The sequence below is a fragment of the Eschrichtius robustus genome, chromosome 12 (genome assembly GCF_028021215.1).
Source record: "Eschrichtius robustus isolate mEscRob2 chromosome 12, mEscRob2.pri, whole genome shotgun sequence".
Classification (NCBI taxonomy): Eukaryota; Metazoa; Chordata; class Mammalia; order Artiodactyla; family Eschrichtiidae; genus Eschrichtius; species Eschrichtius robustus.
Window position 1 is genome coordinate 38,769,755 of NC_090835.1, and position 20,434 is coordinate 38,790,188.

At 49.8% G+C, this 20,434-nt stretch overlaps 1 protein-coding gene and 1 non-coding gene across 3 annotated transcripts; both read left to right on the forward strand.

Annotated features, from left to right (window-relative positions):
• The first annotated feature begins 5,654 nt into the window (after positions 1-5,654).
• Positions 5,655-20,031, forward strand: MON1A (MON1 homolog A, secretory trafficking associated). Of its 2 annotated transcripts, XM_068559041.1 has the most exons (7): positions 5,655-5,920; positions 6,954-7,084; positions 15,569-15,708; positions 16,960-17,445; positions 18,030-18,795; positions 19,499-19,646; positions 19,747-20,031. In XM_068559041.1, exons 3-7 carry the CDS (start codon positions 15,582-15,584, stop codon positions 19,885-19,887), a joined length of 1,668 nt encoding a protein of 555 aa, XP_068415142.1. In that variant the 5' UTR covers positions 5,655-5,920; positions 6,954-7,084; positions 15,569-15,581; the 3' UTR covers positions 19,888-20,031. The 2 variants fall into 2 exon arrangements, with proteins under 2 accessions (XP_068415142.1, XP_068415140.1); XM_068559039.1 differs by lacking the exon at positions 6,954-7,084.
• On the forward strand, positions 11,416-11,522 carry LOC137774356 (U6 spliceosomal RNA). Its single transcript, XR_011075877.1, has one exon. It is a non-coding gene; the product is annotated as a U6 spliceosomal RNA (small nuclear RNA).
• Positions 20,032-20,434: the final 403 nt, after the last annotated feature.

The following is a 20,434-nucleotide window of genomic DNA, read 5'->3' on the forward strand; positions in this document are numbered from 1 at the left end:
TCCACTCCCGGCGTACCCCGCGCGGGGGGCGGAGGGCGGGGCGGAGGGGGGGTGCGTGCCTGCGCGAGCGGGACGTAAGGGCACGCTGTCGTCGGCGTCCAATGGGAGGGCGCCCTTCCTTCCTCCTCCCCGCCGTCCGCCGGGGCTGCTGGGGGTTGTGGTTTGGCCTCTGGCCCACGGGTTCTAGTTCTTTTTCGGTCTTTGGAGTTGAGCGAGGCGTGCATTTTCTTAGTGGCTTGGCCTTCTCGAGTTTTGCTCCCCGCCAGAGCGCACATATGGCCCCGGCCTGCGTAGCTTGAAGACGACTTATTTTCCGTTAATGTGAAGGAAATGGAAGGGAGGCGTCTCCGGCCTAAGACTTTCGAGGCAGGGGCTTCTGGCCCACACAAGAGCCTGTTTTTCGACCCTCCCATAGGATAGGGAAGCAGTAGTCACAGAGGCTCGTCTCCTTTTCCTTCTGATGGGTTTCCAAGTTAGGTATTACCGACTCAGGAATACCAGGTGGGTGTCATCTGTGTTAAAGGTTTAATAGCCCTACCTACGAAGGAAAATCTACTCAGTTTACACAGAGCCTTGCTAGCTCGGGCAATACATCTGGCCAAGAGTGACTTGTGCGAGGTCACAGAGGAACTGGAAAGTATCTGCAAATCAGCAATCTAGTGGAAAACGGGGCAGCACAACTTTCAGTTTGCAGCTCACGTCCAGAATCTCCTTACAGCTACTGTTCTTCAAATGGCCAGCTCCAAGCTTCCAGGTGGATCGTCTACATTGTTGAAATGCTTGCTGGTTCCAGCTACCTGGTATCGCCAGGTAGTGGCCCCTCAGGGAAGGTAACCTGATTTTATAGCCTGAATTCAACATCATGGAATCGAAGAAGTCTGCTGGAAGAAAAGCCTATAAATCATTCTAAAATAAAGCAAGACTTATCTGTAGGGAAAAGAGATTGTTGAGTTAAGTAGTCTTTAAAGTTACCTTCCCACTTTTCAGACATCTTGTCTGGAAGTCATTCAAGAACTGCATGAAGCTCTTGCTGTGTGCCAGGCACTGTATCAGGTGCTGGGGCCACAGGAACTTGAACAAAGCTGATAAACTTTGCTGCTCTGGGGACTTACCTGGTGGTCCAATGGCTAAGACTCTGCCCTAGCAATGCAGGGGGCCCGGGTTTGATCCCTGGTCAGGGAACTAGACCCCACACGCATGCCGCAACTAAGAGTTTGCATGTCGCAACTAAAAAGATCCTGCACGCCACAACAAAGATCCCGCGTGCCACAACTAAGACCCGACACAGCAAAATAAATAAATAAATATTTTTAAAAAACAAAAGCAAAACTTTGCTGCTCTGGTGGAGATGGGAGTGGGGGTGGTTACTGAAGACAGACAACAAACTAAACAAGATATACAATCTCTGCTGAAATGAGTTTGGTTTCTGTAAGGAGGGAGATGGAAAGCTGTCGGAGGGCTCTAAACAGAATAATATCATGGCTTCCATGTAACCGGGATCCTCTGGCTGCTGTGTAGAGAATAGGCTGTAGGTGGGAAGGGCAGAAGCAGGCCAGCTGATTAAGAGACTGTTGCAGTAATAAAACCACAGAAGGATAATACTTGTACCTATGTGGCCACAGTGGAAACAGGAAACATGGACTGGGATGAGGGGAAAGAGGGAAGAATGTCAGAGGAGCAATTTTGGTAGGAAGAGCAGGAGCTCAGTTTTGGATAGGTTGTTTTTGATGCCTAGTAGACAAGATGTGGAGTTGGCAGTTGGCTACATGAATCTGGAGTTCAAGGTAAAGGCCAGGGTTAGAGATGCAAATCTGGGAGGTATCAACATATCGCTGGTGCTGGTATTTAATGCCATGGGCCTGGATGAGATGACCTAGGGAATGAAGGAGTTAGAATAGACAGGAGAGCAGAGTTCCAGCCCTGAGGCCTGGGGCACACCAGCACTAAGAGGTTTCAGGGAAGAGAAGGAATACCTACACAGAGCTGTGGGTACTTTGACTTTGATTCCCAAACTGGGCCATTGTTGGTGGTTCTTTCCCTTATCAGATAGTACTTTGTCCTCAAAGGAGGTAAACATATGAAAGAACTAATTATTTTTGCCTTATGCCCATGCTCCTTGGGCAATAATAATTGCTACCCTTTATCACGACTCTTTGCCTGGCCTTGTGCTGACACTTCATTATCTCATTTAATCTTCACAATAACTGTATGATATCCCCTTTTGTAGTTATGGAAACCAAAGCCCAGAAAGATTAACTTGCTGAAGCTGGAAAGTAGAGGGTGGGGGGATTCCAACCCAGGTCAGTCCTACTCCAAGGCTCATGCTCCTGCCTACTTTCCCCTTTTCCTTATGGTGATTATTGAGTTTTCAGAGGAAGCATCTAGAATTTTTTTTTTTAACTTACATTGGCCCATAGTACTTGGAAGATTGTTTATATTGCCTAAGACCAGGAATATGAGTATTTAGAATAGCTGACCCAGAACAGCGCCCTCACCCGGAATGGGGAGCACAACGTCCAGTTGCAGAGGTAGGTTGACTCACTTTCAGCCCCTAAATTCTCACACGGAAGAACCCAGCAAAGAGGAAGACTGTTGTGCTGCCTGTTGTTCTTTGTTGCCTTGGTCACACTTGGGGCCATGACTCTTCAGCATCAAAAGTAGGGACTTGTAGGGACTTGATCAAATGTTAAGATGAGAGACAGGAACCAGGAGAGATACAGATAATACAAGGGCCACAGAGGAAATTTTCCAGCAGAACAGGAAAACCAGCTGCCTTACCAGGAACTGCAAAGTAATAAAGACAGGAAGGAAAACCTCTTCAAAATTTCCAGGGAAGAACTGACTATTCTTTTTTTTTTTTAATTAATTAATTTATTTTATTTATTTATTTTTGGCTGCGCTGGGTCTTCGTTGCTGTGCACGGGCTTTCTCTAGTTGTGGTGAGCGGGGTCTACTCTTCGTTGGGGCGCGTGGGCTTCTCATTGTCGTGGCGTCTCTTGTTGTGGAGCACGGGCTCTAGGCGCGCAGGCTTCAGTAGTTGTGGCACGTGGGCTCGGTGGTTGTGGCTTGCGGGCTCGAGCTCAGGCTCAGTAGTTGTGGTGCACGGGCTTAGTTGCTCCGTGGCGTGTGGGATCTTCCTGGGCCAGGGCTCGAACCTGTGTCCCGTGCATTGGCAGGCGGATTCTTAACCCCTGCACCACCAGGGAAGCCCGACTATTATTATTAGCTCAGAATACTTCATATTATATAATCTTGTATTTGTAGGAGGGAGAAACTGCTGAAGATGCTGAAAGAGTCATTAAAGAATTTGCCCTGAGTCACACCAGCAAGATAGCAACAGGGCTGGTAACAGATCCCAGCCTCAGGATACAATCGGGTCTTTTCACTTCAGCTACAACATTTTCACAGCACCTCAGGTTCTGAAATGTCCACTCAAGCTATGAAAGAAAAGACATCTGGGGAAGAACAGAGGTCTTATTACCTTTGCTCCAGTTCCAGCTAGTCCTCACTACTGCTGTTGTGGAGATGACATGCTGGGTCCATGAAAATCATGGGCCTAGACAAAACAGAAAGCTGAGGTTTTGAGGAGCCCCTGACCTGGAGGTGCACGGTAGCCTGTTGTTTGTGGCAAAGCCTAAGGCTTGAAGCAGCGTCATACAGGGCAGCAGGGCCATCACAGAATTGACATGTGTTATTATTCCAAAAGACCTAGATTTATTTCTTGGTAATTCTATCAGTAAAAAGTGACCTTTATGAAGGGTTGTCCCAATATTCAAATATAGGTCAATAGGTTGATTTAAACAGAGTTTTAAATCACAACCTTAAAACGTTTCGTAAGTAGCCACAACGGTTTGCTCTGAGAGAGTGTCCTAGGCTCAAGAGTTAGCCAGAAGCCCATGGGGTAAATGGCCACTTGCTTGACTAAGGAGATGCAATACTTCGAAATGACAGTGGTGCTATCTGGTAGAGCTGATGTGCTTGAAAGCAAGAGTGGGACTCAGATAAGCCCTGAGGTCACATGGAGACTGTTGAGGAGATTGGTTAGGTATGTTAAAAAACTTAAATTTGTCTTCTATGGGGATCAATTCTATGGGCTGCAGCTTCTGGTTAATGGAATGTAGCCAGGATATTTCTGTATCAACCAGAGAATATGAGACCTTCTTGGCTTGAACTCTTATAATGTAATATGGCAGGATTAATGAGAGTAAAACTATATAAATGATATTTACTCTAAGGGTGGGAGCTTGTCCTCCTGAGCTAGTAAGGAGAGAAAATACTGAGTGACCTGTGGAGACTGGGAGAGACTCCGCCTCTCTCCTTCCCAGGGGAACAGACAGTTAAGGAATTGGGCATTTTCTCACATGTTCTTAACTATCAATAAAAGGGAGGAGAAAGCTCCCCTTAAACTATGTGCGAGGGTCTAATAGCCCTGTGCAAAGCCATCTCTGGTAAAAGGCCACAGCTTTGTCACAATGTCAGTCACAGTCCAGTGTTGTGGCGGTAGGCTCCAAGTGGCAGCTGTCTGAGACTATGAGAAAAGCCCAGGGGCAGAGCTCTCCCTCAATTCCAGTGTAGGGCTGAGATGGAAACAGAACACTGCATTGGGGTGATGGAGCAGCAGAGAGAATCAAAGGAGTGAGTTCAGACTTTTTCCTTCATCCCTGAACTGTTGGGTGAATTAACCATGAGGCTATTAAGTGATTTAATTGCTTCAGAGAAACATGAGCAGTATTGTTGTTAATCCCTAATTTTATTTCTTTAAACTACTCTCCAAAAGTAAAATTGTTGATTTTATGTTTTCCTGTTTTTTTCTAGGGGTGGTATGCAGGCATTCATCTTTTTTTTTAAGTTCCCCATGTCATTCTATGTGCAGAGTTGAGAAATACCACTCTAGAGATTCATACTGATATATTAAAACGTGGCTAAAAGGATGTTCTGAGACTTCCCTGGTGGCACAGTGGTTAAGAATCCACCTGCCAATGCAGGGGACACGGGTTCGAGCTCTGGTCCGGGAAGATCTCACATGCCGCGGAGCAATTAAGCCTGTGCGCCACAACTCCTGAGCCTGCGCTCTAGAGCCAGTGAGCCACAACTCCTGAAATCCGTGTGCCTAGAGCCCGTGCTCCGCAACAAGAGAAGCTACTGCAGTGAGAAGCCCACTCACCGCAACTAGAGAAAGCCCGCGCACAGCAACGAAGACCCAATGCAGCCAAAAATAAATAAATTTATAAAAATATATATATATTAAAAAAATAAAAGGGTGTTCTTTTAGCAGCAGTTGGTGTGCCTACATCCTTTACAGTCAGTGTGGCCGGGTCCACTAATGACATTTATCCAGCCCGCAAACTTGCACTGTCCTTCCACAATTAGTGGAGGAAAAAATGCCAGTCTCTTTCTTTCGCTTTAAATAAACCTCTTGTTGGCTCGGGCGGAAGAGCTGGGGAGTCTGGGCCTGCGGTCCACCCCAGGCTTTGGGTTTGGGGAGGTGCCTGAGTTTGGCCGGGACTCTGGAAAAGGCGGTGCGGGATGATGCCACCGCTGACCCGGGTCAGGCCCCGCCCAGGTCTCTGCCGGGACCTGGCGCCCCGCCCCACCTCGCGGCGGCCGTGCACTGCGAACTACATTTCCCATAATGCACATCGGGGGCGGGCAGGGCCAGGCCCAGCGACTGGAGCCGGGCCTCCGCCGCCAGAGCCCGGCGAGTGCTGTCTTCCTGAGTCGGCAGCCGGGCAAGGGGCGGTGGGAGGGAGCGGTGGCCTGTGCTGTGGCCATGTCTGCGTCCGCAGGGGGCCGTGGTCCCGCGAACCTGAACCATCAGTCCGGGCCCAGCCGGACACCCGTGCCCTCCCGGGGGTCCGGCAGAGGGCAGTGACCGGCAATCTCTGTGCTTCCTGACCCCTTCCCCCTCCCCGAGAAACAGGTGAGTCCGACTGCCAACCCACGTGGCTTGGGGGCGCCGAGAGACTGGAGAGCTGTCATCTTTGAAGGGAGGGGCTTGAAGACTAGGGGCGCCTGCCGTCTACGCTGCCATTTGCGGTAGAAGGACTGGGTCTCTCTGGCGTCCCTTCGCCGGTTCCCAGCTGGGGAATACAAAAGGCGAGGCCTGGAACTCTTCCTTCGGCTGGAAGGGCAAAGTCCTGTAGCCCCAACGCACACACATTCGGCCCAGCAGAGTGCTCTCAAAGACTGGCAGAGGTTGACTGTGGGGTGAGCAGGAAGCTCCTGAAAGTGTCTTGAGGCTTAGGACTTTGCCTTCAAGGGTGCCCTGGCTCAGATAACCAAGCTGCCTCTTGTACCTGTTGAGCCACACTTTCTGGGCTCGAGTTTGCTGGGGAGGGTGAGCAGCCTTTGTCAGAGAGGGGAGTGACCACTAGCAGTGACAAGTACCAAGCTATACTCTCAGTATGGAGTAGGCATCCTGCTGAAGCAGTTACAGCACAGCCTCACCTGGACCCTGTCTGCCACACATCCATGCATCCCGGCACCATCCTCCCAGATAGCCCACTCCCCAAAGGGTCAAGGCAGGATAGGGCACTATCTAAGCAGGAAGAGGGAGCAAGAGTGGTAGGGACCCAGTAGTGGGGGGGGGGGTGGTTCTTGCAAGTCCCTTCCTCCCTCCAGGCCAGGCACCTAGAGGAGGGAGGCATACCAGAAGGGCTGATTGAGCTAACTTGTTTGGTGACATTGCTCAAAGGCACAGCAGAGCACTTCTAGGGAAAATAGCAAGCCCTGGGGGCTTCTAGAGAGGCTGCCTGAGAAGGGGCCCCAAGGGAGTATCTGGGACTGGTACCAAGAGACCTCTCTTGCTTAACTGCTTCAGGCCCAGCCACCCAAGAGCTTCAGCCACACAGGTTATGGCTCCAGTGAGGTTTGGGGTGGGTTTTGCTATGAGTCATTCACCCTCCCTGCCTAGTTTCCAGTGTAAATGTCCAGAGAACTGTTTGCTTCACCAGGGCTTTTGGCTGGACCCCGATACTGGCCTTGGAGATATTGAGGTACTACATGATTTCAGGTGGTTGGAGAACTGTTCGGAAGGAGATGTCCACTAGCCCCAGCCAGCTGACCCTGCCCTCACAACATGCAGGTACCATGTTGGGTAGTACTCAGCCATGCTGGGCGCAGTTACCTAAAGCCCACTGGGATCAGTGGGTAGTGGGCCCTCAGGGGTAAGCTGCTGTAGATCTTGTTTTGGTCTTTGAGCCAGAGGCGCAAGGCCACAGAGCAGGGGCATGTGGTAGAAAGGAGTTCAGCTTGGGAGAGACTTCTGGGAGCAGCAGGGAACCAATGGTCTGTCCTGCAACTTCAGGATGAATAGCCAGTTAGCCTGGAGGAACTCCCAGCCCTAGGCCCAAAGGCATCTCTTTGTCCCAGCATCACAGATGGGTCATTTCAGGCCAGAGCCCACCTGGCTTCATGAGGTCAGAAGCATGTCCTGTTCACTAAGGGCCTGGCTCAGGATTAGCAAACTCTCAAAGGACTGATTTACATGGCAGAGATTACTGAATCTGTGTATAAGTGCAGGTACACATGGTCTGAATAAGAATAATCATGATATGCTAAAGACAGCTGAGTGTATATGTACCTACTCTGTGCCAGGGTAACCAAATTACATGGATTATCTCATTTAATCCTTCCACAACCCAATGAATCAGTGCTGTCATCATCCTCATTTCGTAGGTGAGAAAGCTGAGATTTATAAAACCAAGCCAGGTTAATCCGGGTCCCTCTGACTCCAGAGCCATTGTTACTGAACACTTAACTACTACCAAGGACAAGTCTTCCCTACAGGCAGGAGTCTCCCAAGGCTACATTGGAGCTGGGTGTTCTCTGAGGATCTTTCATCTTCTCCCTTACAAAGTTATTTGTCTGACAAATGTTAATTAAAGTCTTCCTGAGTATGGAGCTGACATTCTGAAATTTTCGACAGCTCACAGGGTTACCTTCAATGTAGAAAAACAAAGCAGGGCAAGGGAGATAAGAATCCAGGATATTCCAGGAAGGCCACTCTGATAAGGTAACACTTGAGCAGCAACCTGAAGGAAGTGACAGAGTGAGTCATGTAGATATTTGGCCAAGTAGTGGAATAGGTGAGGTGGGGGCCAGGGGGAAAAGTAGGGAGATGTGGTCCAGGCAGAAAGTTCAGCAAGAGCAAAGTTCTGAAGTGAAGGAATACTCAGGATTTACATTTACAGTATACTCAAGGAAAGCCGTTAACGTCAGTGTGGCTGGGTTGAAGCAAAGCAAGTAGGGGAAAGAACAGGAGATGAGGCTGAAGAAGTAATTTGGGGGGTGGGGTGTGGCGCGTGTAGACAGAGTGGTTCTTGTGCACCACTGTGAGGAAATTGGCTTTCTCACTGGGTGAGTTGTGACCGTTACAGACTAGTGAGCAAAGGAACTACGTGACTTGACTTCTGTCTCAAGCAGATCACTTTGAGTGCTGTGAGAAGGATAGACTGTACAGGGACAAGGACAGAAGTGGGGAGACTGGTTAAAAGACTGTCGCAATGCTGGAGAGGGTGTGGAGAAAAGGGAACCCTCTTGCACTGTTGGTGGGAATGTAAATTGATACAGCCACTATGGAGAACAGTATGGAGGTTCCTTAAAAAACTAAAAATAGAACTACCATATGACCCAGCAATCCCACTACTGGGCATATACCCTGAGAAAACCATAATTCAAAAAGAGTCATGTACCACAGTGTTCATTGCAGCACTATTTACAATAGCCGGGACATGGAAGCAACCTAAGTGTCCATCGACAGATGAATGGATAAAGATGTGGCACATATATACAATGGAATATTACTCAGTCATAAAAAGAAACAAAATTGAGTTCTTTGTAGTGAGGTGGATGGACCTAGAGTCTGTCAAACAGAGTGAAGTAAGTCAGAAAGAGAAAAACAAATACCATATGCTAACACATATATATGGAATCTAAAAAAAAAAAAAAAGGTTCTGATGAACCTAGGGGCAGGACAGGAATAAAGACACAGACGTAGAGAATGGACTTGAGGACACGGGGAAGGGGAAGGGTAAGCTAGGATGAAGTGAGAGAGTGGCATTGACATATATACACTACCAAATGTAAAATAGATAGCTAGTGGGAAGCAGCCGCATGGCACAGGGAGATCAGCTCGCTGCTTTGTGACCACCTAGAGGGGTGGGATAGGGAGGGTGGGAGGGAGATGCAAGAGGGAGGGGATATGGGGATATTTGTATACGTATAGCTGATTCACTTTGTTACGCAGCAGAAACTAACACAACATTGTAAAGCAATTATACTCCAATAAAGATGTTAAAAAAAAAAAAAAAAAGACTTGCAACAATCTGCTAGAGAGATAATGTTGACTTGGACCAATGTGGTAGTGGTGGAGGTGGTGAGAAGTGGTCAGATTCTGAATATGGGCATTTCCCCATGGAACATCAGTAATCTGTTCCATGAAAGTTGGACATTCTGTCTGGAATCACTAACTTAGTATCTGTTTCCCACTTTTTTTTTTTTGTCATTTAACTTTTTATTTATTTTTTTAACATTTTATTGAAGTATAGTTGATTTATGTGTTTCCCCATTATTTTAAATGGGAAAAAGTATAATGCTTCCTTCATCAACCCCAAATCCCCAATTTTCTAAAATAGCACTAAAACACAAGGAAAATACATACCTAATATATGCCAAATAAATTATAATGTTAGGATACAAAATGCTTAAAACATTTCCTCCTCATCAAACAGTGTTGCTTTGATACAGCATCATGGCCTCTTTCAGTACCTGCAAATAGCCATGATGCAACTAAACCCCTTTTGTTGGCACTCAATGATCTTCTATCAGTTCTATTTGAAATGTAATTTGAGGCTTTAAATGCACATTCCTTTATTAAAAAATATAGATCAAGTGTTGATAATAGTTTTTTTCTATGTAAACATAAGCTCAATCAGTACAAGTTTGTTGTATTAGTTATCTATTGCTGTGTAACAAGTTATCCGAAAACTTAGCAGCTCAAAACAATAATAAATATTTATTATCTCATACAGTTCCTGAGGGTCAGGAATTTAGGAGCATCTTAGCTGGATGGTTCAGGCCCAGTGTCTCTCATGAGGTTGCAGTCATTCAAAGGCATGACTGGGGCTAGATGATTTGCTTCCAAGACTGCCCGCTCACGTGACTAGCACATTGGTACTGGCTGTTCTCAGGTTTCAGTTTCTTACCATGAGCTCCTCTCTTTAGGGCTGCTTGAGTGTCCTCACAACTGATGGCTGATGGCTGCACCTAGAGAGAGTGATCCAAGAGAACAAAGCAGAGGCCACAATGTCTTTTATGACCTAGCCTCAGAAGTCACACATTGTCATTTTCACATTATCCTGTTGGTGACATAGATTAGTTCTGCTCAGTGTGGGTTGGGAGTATACAGACTTGAATGCTGGGAGTTGAGGATCACTGGGGACCATTTTGAAGGCTGGCTACCACAGCTGTGTATTAAAAACCAAGAGGCGTTCTATGTGGCAAAGGTTAATGAGAGACATTTTTCTGGGTGTACCTGTATTCTGAAGTAAAGCTGACAAGATTTGCTGGTGGTTTGGTATATTAGTTACAGGAAAAAGAGAGGCATAAGGGATGCCTCCAAGGTTTTTTGCTAAATAACTGGAAGTATCAAAATTGTCTTTCACTGAGATGGAGAAAACTCTGGGAGGAACAACTTTTTAAGGGGATGATCAGGAACTCAGTTTTGGACATATAACTTTGAGGTACTATAAGATATCCAAGGGCAAACATCAAGTAAACAGTTAAATGTGTGTGCCTCTGGAAGTCAGAAGAGAGATTAGGGCTGCGAATAAAATTTGGAATCATTAATGTATCAGTGAAATTTAAAACCATGAGACTGAATAAGGTCACCAAGGGATCGAATGAAGACAAAAGAGGTCCAAGACCTGAAATCTTGGACCCTCAACAGTAAGAAGAACTGTAAAGAGGACTTAGAAGGAGTGGTCCATGAGGTAGGAGAACCATGAAAGGAGAGTGATGTGCCAGAAGCCAAGAGAAGAAAGTGTTTTGAGAGAGAGGAAATAATCATTGTGGCTGCTGAGTGAAGTGAGATGATCCTGGAGGTCACTGGAGACCTTGAGGGAGCAGTGTTACTGGAGTAATAGTTGGAATGGATTCAAGTGTGAATGGGAAAAGTGGAGAGACACCTGAGCGCTCCACATTTCCCAGTCCCTCTGGCCACATGACTAGTTCTGGCCAATCTGGACTTTGAAGTATTTAAGAGTTGGTACATGACCCTCCAGCCCTGTCTTCCATGGCCAGGTGACGGCAGAGTTATAAGATGCTAGTAGCCTGGATTCCTGAATCACTGCCCGGAAGGGAGCTGCTCTGAATTGCTACCCAACCCACAGTACGTGAGCAAAAAATAAGCCTTTAGTGCTCTCTTCGGCAGCACATATACTAAAATTGGAACGATACAGAGAAGATTAGCGTGGCCCCTGCGCAAGGATGACACGCAAATTCCTGAAGCATTCCATATTGTTTGGTTCAGGCGGTAATGCGAGTGATGGGGAGCGATGCGGGGCGGCAGATGAAGCTTCGCTCTCCTGCTGCTCACCTCCTGCTGTACGGCCCAGTTCCTAACAGCCCATGTCCCAGATAGAAGTCCGCAGCCTGGGAGTTGGGGACCCCTGCTGTATATAATGGAGTCAGCCTGTCAAATTAGGAACTTGTAAATATTTTAATACATATTATCCTTTAGAGATTATTAAAAATGCTTGCAAAATCTGTGAAGGTGGTCAAAAGGTACAAACTTACAGTTATAAAATAAATAAATCCTGAGGATGTAATGTACAGCATGGTGACTATAATTAATAATACTTGTATATTTGAAAGTTGCTAAGAGAGTAGGTATTAAAAGTTCTCATCACAAGAAAAAAATTTTGCAACTATGTGTGGTGATGGATGTTAACGAGACATGGTGGTGACCATTTTGCAATATATACAAATATTGAATCATTATGTTGTAGACCTGAAACTAATATAATGTTATACATCGATTATTTCTCAATTAAAAAATGCTTACAAAAAAAAAAAAAAAAGCCTTTAGGGAATTCCCTGGCAGTCCAGTGGTTAGGACTCTGCACTTCCATTGCCTGGGGCCCAAGTTCAATCCCACAAGCCACGTGGTATGGCCAAAACAAAAAAAAAAAAGCCTTTATGTGTAAAGCCTCTACCATTTTGGCACTCATTTGTTACACAGCATAGCCTAGCTTATGTGACTAATTAAACTCCAAGTACTGTTTACTGTTTTGAGGTTTGTTTGTTTTATAAAGGACAGCAAAAAAAAAAAAAAAAAAATAGGGTGGTACCTAGAGGGGAATGTAGAGTTAAGTGGAGGTTTGTTTTAAGGTTTTAATTGAAATAAAACAAACATAAAGTTCACAAATCATAAGTACAGCTCAATGAATTATAACAGAGTAAACACATCTAAGGGAAGGTGTTTTGAAAATGGAAGAAACATCAGTATATTGGTGATGGATAGGGCAGAAGGGGACACTGATGATCCGAGAGAGAGAGGGACAGCTGCTGAAGCCATATGCTTGGGTGGGTGAGAGGGGCTGGAGTGGAGGCATTAGTGGAGCCCAGGCAGCTCATCTTTAGTAAGAAGAAGGAAGGCAGAGTCTGGCAGGTGAGGTGAGGTGGTAGTGGGAATCTTGGAAGTTCTCTTTTGCTGACTTGCATGTCCTCAGTGAAATAGAAGGTAAGGTTATCACTGATAGTGCTGAGGGCGAGCATCGGAGAAGATGATGGAAGCTTGAGAAGAGAGAAGATGTGAAGCTATCCACTAGGGGAGTGGGAAAGTGAGTAGACATAGAAATGTAGGGCATTCCCATTTAAAGTAATTGTTCTGGACCCTCTCTTCAGAAAAAAGCACATACCAATCCAGGCTTCCATCCAAGGAGCCAGGTCCAGAAGCCCTGGCCACGACCCCGGGACTGGCAGTAGCAGCTTGCCCTCTGCCTGTATATGGACAGACTCATCTCTCTGGGGTCGCTCTCTCTTTACACAGCAATGCAGACCCCACCCGGGCTTTTAGGTTAGCTTGTAAAATAATGGTCTACAAGGTTCTCGTGTGGCCTGTGTCTTCTTGCTTAAGATCTGGACATGCCTTAGTTTCCTTAGCACCCACTGCCCTGGGCTCCGTGGTGTTGCGGTGGCTGTTTTGGCCTGTTTTGGATTGCTCCTCTTGGTCTCAGTCTCAGAGGAGACCTTTCTGGATGCCTCCCCGGGTTCCTGTTGAGGGCATGCAGCTTCTTAATTACTCTTCATCAGAAAAGGTGGACCACACCTTGGTCTTCTGGGCTCCGGCCCTTGCTGGGAACCATCACTCTTGATTGTCCTGATGGACAGGATTGGTGGCCTAGAAAATCCCAAAAGGTAGATGTTCTCCCAAATAATCTTCCTTTGAAGATTATTCGAAGCGCACTCTGTGTGGGGTGATGCTGTTGACCAGTGGTACCCAACCCCCACTTAACCCTGTGGTGCTCCAGGACAAGTGGGGGCGTGGCCATCAGGCCAGTCTCTGGCCCTGCCTCCCTGTCTGGCTGTTTTGCACATTGAACTGCTTTACAAGATTAATTTGAAGAAAGGATTCCATAGCTTACAACAAAGATGACAAAAAGAAGAGCTTGAAAATCAATTCTTTGGGTACACTTGCAGGAGCTGCCTGCTAGGAGCTTGTGGTCAGAGAGAGTTCTTAGACACAGATAAGCGGGGGCCACACAAATGCTAGTGCTGGTGACACTGTTTTGAAATCACTCTTCTCATGAACGTTTTTGAGCACCTACTTCATGCCAGGCTCAGGGTGGAGTCATTTGCCCAAGGTTACAGAGCTAGTAAGGGACAAGCCTCAATTATTCCCTATGGACTCTGCTCCAGGAGGGCAGGGACAGAGTCTGCTTTGCTCACAGTAACACCAGTCCCTCCCAGGCCCCTGGCCTGCCTGCAGTGCCTTCCTCGTGAGTCTCTGACTAGTCTTCGCTGCCCATCTAGCCCATCCAGCCAAATTTCTCTTCCCTAAAGGGTTAGTGCCTCAGATGGAACCCCTCTCCTATGGATTGTTTGTTGCCTGCCAAATGAAGACCCTTCAGCCTGTCATTAAGGAACCGTAGAGGCTGATCCCAAGTGAGCCACCCAACTTCGTTATCCCTGACATCCACTCTTGGCCACCTCCACCTGGCCCTGAGGCTGTGGAAGGACTGGGAGATCAGGCTGAGTTTGTCCTTAGTGTCCATCAAATGGGCACTGAGAACTGACATGTCCATAGTTGTTTTTAACTGGAAAGGCGAGCCTTGGTGCCAAATTCAAAAGGTACAGAATGCAAGGAGAAAAGCAAGGCTTAGGCCTGTTTACTCTGACTCACTTCGTTCATAGTAAATGTCTAAATATCAAAAAGAACTGATTTGTCAACTCAGTTTTGAATGGAGAAATGTTCATGGTAGGATGTACAGTGGAAGATATCAGGATACAGAATGGTTTCAATTCCCAGCTCCAGCGCTTCTTTCCTGTCGTGACATTGGGCAATGTACTTACACTCTCTCAGCTTCAGTTTCTTCATCTATAAAGCTTGTCTGACAAGAGTGCCTGCCTCAGAGAAGAGTGATCAGGATTACATAAGAATCCACATAGGGACTGGGACTTCCCTGGAACTTCCAGGGGTAAAGAATCCGCCTTCCAATGCAGGGGATGTGGGTTCGATCCCTGGTCGGGGAACTAAGATCCCACATGCCGCGGGGCAACTAAGCCCGCGTGCCACAACTAGAGAGAGAAAAAAACCCTGCACACCACAACTAGAGAGAAGCTTGAGCGCTGCAACTAAGACCTGACACAGGGACTTACCTGGTGACTCAGTGGTTAAGAATCCGCCTGCCAATGCAGGGGACACGGGTTTGATCCCTGGTCCAGGAAGATCCTGAAGATCGCAGAGCAACTAAACCCGTGCGCCACAACTACTGAGCCTGCGCTCTAGAGCCCGTGCTCTGCAACGAGAAGCCACCACAATGGGAAGCCCGCGCACCACAACGAAGCTTAGCCCCCACTCACCGCAACTAGAGAAAGCCCGCGAGCAGCAACGAAGACCCAACACAGCCAAAAAAAAAAAAAGTATATTTATTTATTTACTTTGGCTGCACTGGGTCTTAGTTGCATCAGGCAGGATCTTCATCGCGGCACGCAGAATCTTTAGTTGTGGTATGAGGGATCTTTTAGTTGCAGCATGCTGCTCTTAGTTTCGGCATGCGGGATCTAGTTCCCTGACCAGGGATCGAACCGGGCCCCCTGTACTGGGAGCACAGAGTCTTAACCACTGGACCACCAGGAAAGTCCCCCATATATTCTTTTATAATCAGAAAGAGAACAGCACGCTTCTTTGGAAGGGAATATTCAGAACCCATTCCCCAGAGGTTTGAGTTAGCTGGGTCCTGGTGAGGGATACTTTCCTGTACTTAACCACTCTTAATCATGCCAGTGACTCCTGCCACTAGCACCTTCCCCCTTACACTCAATGATGCCTTTGTTTGCCCCACAGGAGAGCCCAAGGGATGGCTGCTGACATGCAGAGGAAGAGAAGCAGCGAAGGCCCCGATGGCACGTTGGCTCCTTCTGATGGGCAGAGTGTGGAGAGAGCTGAGAGCCCCACACCAGGACTGGCCCAGGGAATGGAGCCAGGTACGGGCAGGGTGCGCAGCCCCAGCCAGCTTACAGCTAGAGCAGCCTCCAGGGCAATCGGGATTCCCAACCACTCTTTCACTGTCACTCATTCATGCATGTGTTCACTCACTTGTTAGCTATTTGTCATGTGCTGGGGATACTGCAGGGATCCAGGCTCAGTGTGCATCTGGCCTTCCTCTCCACTTCATGTTGTGCCACTTGCCCTGTGCTGTCTTGCCACCAGTGTGGGCTCTCCTCCTATTTCCTGTGTCTACAGGTACCTCCCTGGCTCCTTCTCCCTCCCTCAGCTCTCAACTTAAATGTCACCTCCTCACAAGAGAGGCCTGCTCTGACCATGCTCTGCACAGAACATGTGCAGTTATTTTATCTTAGTTATTTTGTAGTCTTATTTGTGTGTGTATGTATTGCCCATCTCTCTTGTCCACAAGATTGTGAGCTCTTTGAGCACAGAGCTGTTGTATCCCCAATGCCTGGTACAGTGCTGAACTCATAATAGGGACTCAAAACATATCTCTTGAACTCTTCTGTCCAAAAAAAAATCAGTAAAGGAAAACTGACATGGTCCCTGCCTTGGGGGAGCCACAGGCTACTGAGAGCATTCCAGTGGAGGGGGTTAGGAGCCATGGGTCCTCGCGCAGGGTCAGGGAGCCTTCTCCCAGGGAGAAAGATTTGCTGAGCACAGGAGTTATTCCAGGCACAGGGCGAGGTGCTGGGCACACAGCAGTGAACAACCAGGTTCCTGCCCATGAGGGGGAACCCCACTGCAGTTGGGGAGAAGGGCAATAACTGATAAGTGCCCCAAGAGAAGTCAAGGACGGGGATATGATAGAGTGCCTGGGTTTGGGGGTCAGGTGACAGGGACAACTAACATCTTTGCTGTGAGCTGAAGTGTGACAGGGAGCTGGCATGCAAGGAGGTGGGAGTGCCTTCCAGGCAGAGGGAACAGGAGATGCAGAGGCCCTGAGGTAGGTGGGATATCCAAAGAGTAGATGCACGAAGGGCTGTGAGATGAGAGTGAGAGGGACAGGCAGATACTGGCTACCACCGCAGCCTTGAGGGGTTGGGGTCGTATTCCCAGGGTGAGGGGAGGAGGCTGGTGGGCTGTAAGTCACAGCAAAGCATGACTTGTAGCCGGAGGGAACAGTGGCTTGCCTCATCAGGACAAACAGTGTACTATATTGGGCACCTTTCTGGTGAGGTGGTCTGCCAGAAGCTACCGCTCTAAACACCAGTGCTTTTGGCTGGCAGGTGCCGGACAGGAGGGTGCCATGTTCGTCCATGCCCGTTCCTACGAGGACCTGACTGAATCAGAGGATGGGGCAGCTTCTGGGGAGAGCCCCAAGGAGGGTGCTGGCGGTCCCCCACCGCTGCCTACAGACATGCGCCAGATCAGCCAGGACTTCAGTGAGCTGAGCACCCAGCTGACGGGTGTCGCCCGAGACCTGCAGGAGGAGATGCTTCCAGGAAGCTCTGAGGACTGGCCGGAGTCCCCAGGGGCAGCTGGGCGACCAGCCACAGAGCCCTCAAGGGAGGGCACTGGTGAAGGGGATGAGGAGGAGACTGCTGAGGCATGGCGCCTGCACCAGAAGCATGTCTTCGTGCTGAGCGAGGCGGGGAAGCCTGTGTACTCCCGGTATGGGTCAGAGGAGGCACTTTCCAGCACCATGGGTGTCATGGTGGCCCTGGTGTCCTTCCTGGAGGCTGACAAGAATGCCATCCGTTCCATCCATGCAGGTGAGCCACCAGGAAGGGGGTGCCGGGAGGTCTCCCTGGCCAGGAGAGACCATACCAGGTTTCGGACTCCCAGGGACTAGAGGGCTGGGATGTGCTGTGTGACCAAGGGTAGTCCCTCTGCTTCAGCGAGCCCCAGGTCCTCATCTGAACACGGGAAAACAACACTGACTGCCTCATAGGGCTGTTGTGAGGGCCAAAGGTGGCTCGCACATGGGCTTTGCCCTTGGAGAAGGTGAGAAGCCGGGGAGGTGACCAAAAAATCCCAGGTCTTGAGCCCCACCCAGCTCTTACCACTTAGCCCAAGAATGTGTGTTTTTCTGAAGTGCTTCCTGCGTTTTAGCTGGTCCCAGTCTGTGAAGCAAGTGGCAGGGAAGGGGAAAGAAGGGGAGAAGGGGGCCCCTGGGCATCTGTTTTTCTTTCATCTTGAAGCCCCCTCTGTGTGCACAGTTATGAGGGGAGGTGGAGAGGATGTGGAAGGCTGCGTGGGAAAGCGGGGCTCTGAGGGTGCTAGGGCAAGCCAATCAGGGAGGGCTTTCCGGAGAGGTGCTGAAGCTGACACCACCCCTATCCATCCGCCCCATCAGATGGCTACAAGGTAGTATTTGTGCGCCGGAGCCCACTGGTGCTGGTGGCGGTGGCCCGCACGCGGCAGTCGGCACAAGAACTGGCGCAAGAGTTGCTCTACATCTACTACCAGATCCTGAGCCTTCTTACGGGCGCGCAGCTGAGCCACATCTTCCAGCAGAAGCAGAACTATGACCTGCGGCGCCTGCTCTCGGGCTCTGAGCGCATCACGGACAACCTGCTGCAGCTCATGGCGCGAGACCCCAGTTTCCTGATGGGGGCAGCGCGCTGCCTGCCCCTGGCGGCGGCCGTGCGCGACGTCGTGAGTGCTAGCCTGCAGCAGGCGCGCGCCCGCAGCCTCGTCTTCTCCATCCTGCTGGCGCGCAACCAGCTCGTGGCGCTCGTGCGCCGCAAGGACCAATTCCTGCACCCCATCGACCTGCACCTGCTCTTCAACCTCATAAGTTCCTCCTCGTCCTTCCGCGAGGGCGAGGCCTGGACGCCCGTGTGCCTGCCCAAATTCAACGCAGCCGGCTTCTTCCATGCACACATCTCTTACCTAGAGCCTGACACGGATCTCTGCCTGCTGCTCGTCTCCACCGACCGTGAGGACTTCTTTGCAGTGTCTGACTGCCGCCGCCGCTTTCAGGAGCGCCTGCGGAAGCGCGGAGCGCACCTGGCGCTGCGGGAGGCACTGCGCACACCTTACTACAGTGTTGCCCAAGTGGGCATCCCTGACCTGCGCCACTTCCTCTATAAGTCAAAGAGCTCAGGACTCTTCACCAGGTGAGGGAGGGCCTTGGGGACACTGCTTGAGGGAGACAAGGGCGTGGTGGGGGGCGGCCGGTTGGGCCTGAGCTCTGATGCAGTCCTGAAGCTGATGACCCCTCTGGGAATGGACCGACCTGCTGTGTCTGTTTGACTCTGATACCAGGGACCCAAATCCCCTATCACCCTACTCCCCATCAGCATACACCTCTCTACAGTCATTTCCCATAAGGCCTTGAAATACCCAGTACACCCAGGGAAGGAAGCTGGAACAGAGGTCTCCTCTGTTTGGTCAGTTTGGTCCAGCCCAGGATGCAGAACTCCTCCACTTCCTCCTCCAACAGAGGGGCTGGGGCCAGATGAGGCATCTTCTATCCTCTTACCCCTTTTTGGTCCAGAGGGTTCCTGGCTCACTTTTCCTCCGTCTCAGACCTGTCACTCTGTCTAGGACACCTAAACCCAGATTGGCTTCTCCAAGGGAGGGTCACCATAGATGCCATGAACTTGGGGGAGAGGGGAGAACAGGGCTCCAGTCTGGGTGGGCCCAGCTCTGTCCTGGGGAGTCTTCAGTGGTGAGGAGACAATGCCTTGTCCTGGGGTGGCGGGGCATTTGGAGGGTAGGACACATGGTGGAGTCTCCCTGGCTAGGAATAGGTGTTTCTGGATCTCCAGAGAAGCCAGTGGAAGTCATTCCTTTGCGAACCTACTCCCCCATCTCCAGCCCTGAGATCGAGGCCCCGTACACCAGTGAAGAGGAGCAGGAGCGGCTGCTGGGCCTCTACCAGTACCTGCACAGCCGCGCCCACAATGCCTCCCGCCCACTCAAGACTATCTACTACACGGGCCCCAACGAGAACCTCCTGGCTTGGGTAAGGCAGCCCTGGGATAGGCTGGGCTTCATCGGGGTCCTGGGCAAGGGCCACGAGGGTTGTCTAATCTGGATGACCACCCTGTGCCCCCTTCCTCCAGGTGACAGGCGCCTTTGAGCTCTACATGTGCTACAGCCCCCTGGGGACCAAGGCGTCGGCCGTCAGTGCCATCCATAAACTGATGCGCTGGATCCGCAAAGAAGAAGACCGCCTCTTCATCCTCACGCCCCTCACATACTGATGAGAATGTGTGTGGGCTCGGCCCTCCTAGGCACACCAGGCTGTGGAAGCCATGGGAGCTTCCAGGTGGGGCTGGCCTCTCTGGCCCAGGCAGCAGGCAGGGACTGTGGGTTGGTGTGTGCATTAAAGTGCTTTGGGGAACACACTTGTGGGGCCTTGTCACTGGTTCCTTCACTCTCACTCACATGCAGATGCTGGACCCTCCTCCCTAGGCCCTGCCCATGCTTCCCCATGCGCAGCATCACGTGTGCTCAGAGTCGGCCCCTGGGCTGGGGCTGTTATCATTCAGCTGAAGTCCTGCCACATGTAAAGTGTTCTCTAGGACCCCACTGGCCTTCCCCACCACGACCAACCTCCCACGAAGCCCCACCCCACGCTCAGTCTGAGCCCCTGGTGCCTCCCCTGTCACTCCTAGATGGGATTCCCAGCTGCATGGCCTGAAGGACCACCCAACCACCTGGGAGCCCTGACTGTGGCTCTGCTTAATGGACTGCTGTAGTTCAGCAGGGGCTGAGCTGAGTAAGGCAGGGACAGTCAAGTGGAGAGAG

Bases quoted from the DNA above. Each gene is read 5' to 3' on its own strand.
- MON1A (XM_068559041.1), top strand. From the start codon at position 15,582: ATGGCTGCTGACATGCAGAGGAAGAGAAGCAGCGAAGGCCCCGATGGC. The intron at 15,709-16,959 runs GTACGGGCAGGG...TTTGGCTGGCAG, and splicing joins GGCCCAGGGAATGGAGCCAG to GTGCCGGACAGGAGGGTGCC. The intron at 17,446-18,029 runs GTGAGCCACCAG...CCGCCCCATCAG, and splicing joins CATCCGTTCCATCCATGCAG to ATGGCTACAAGGTAGTATTT.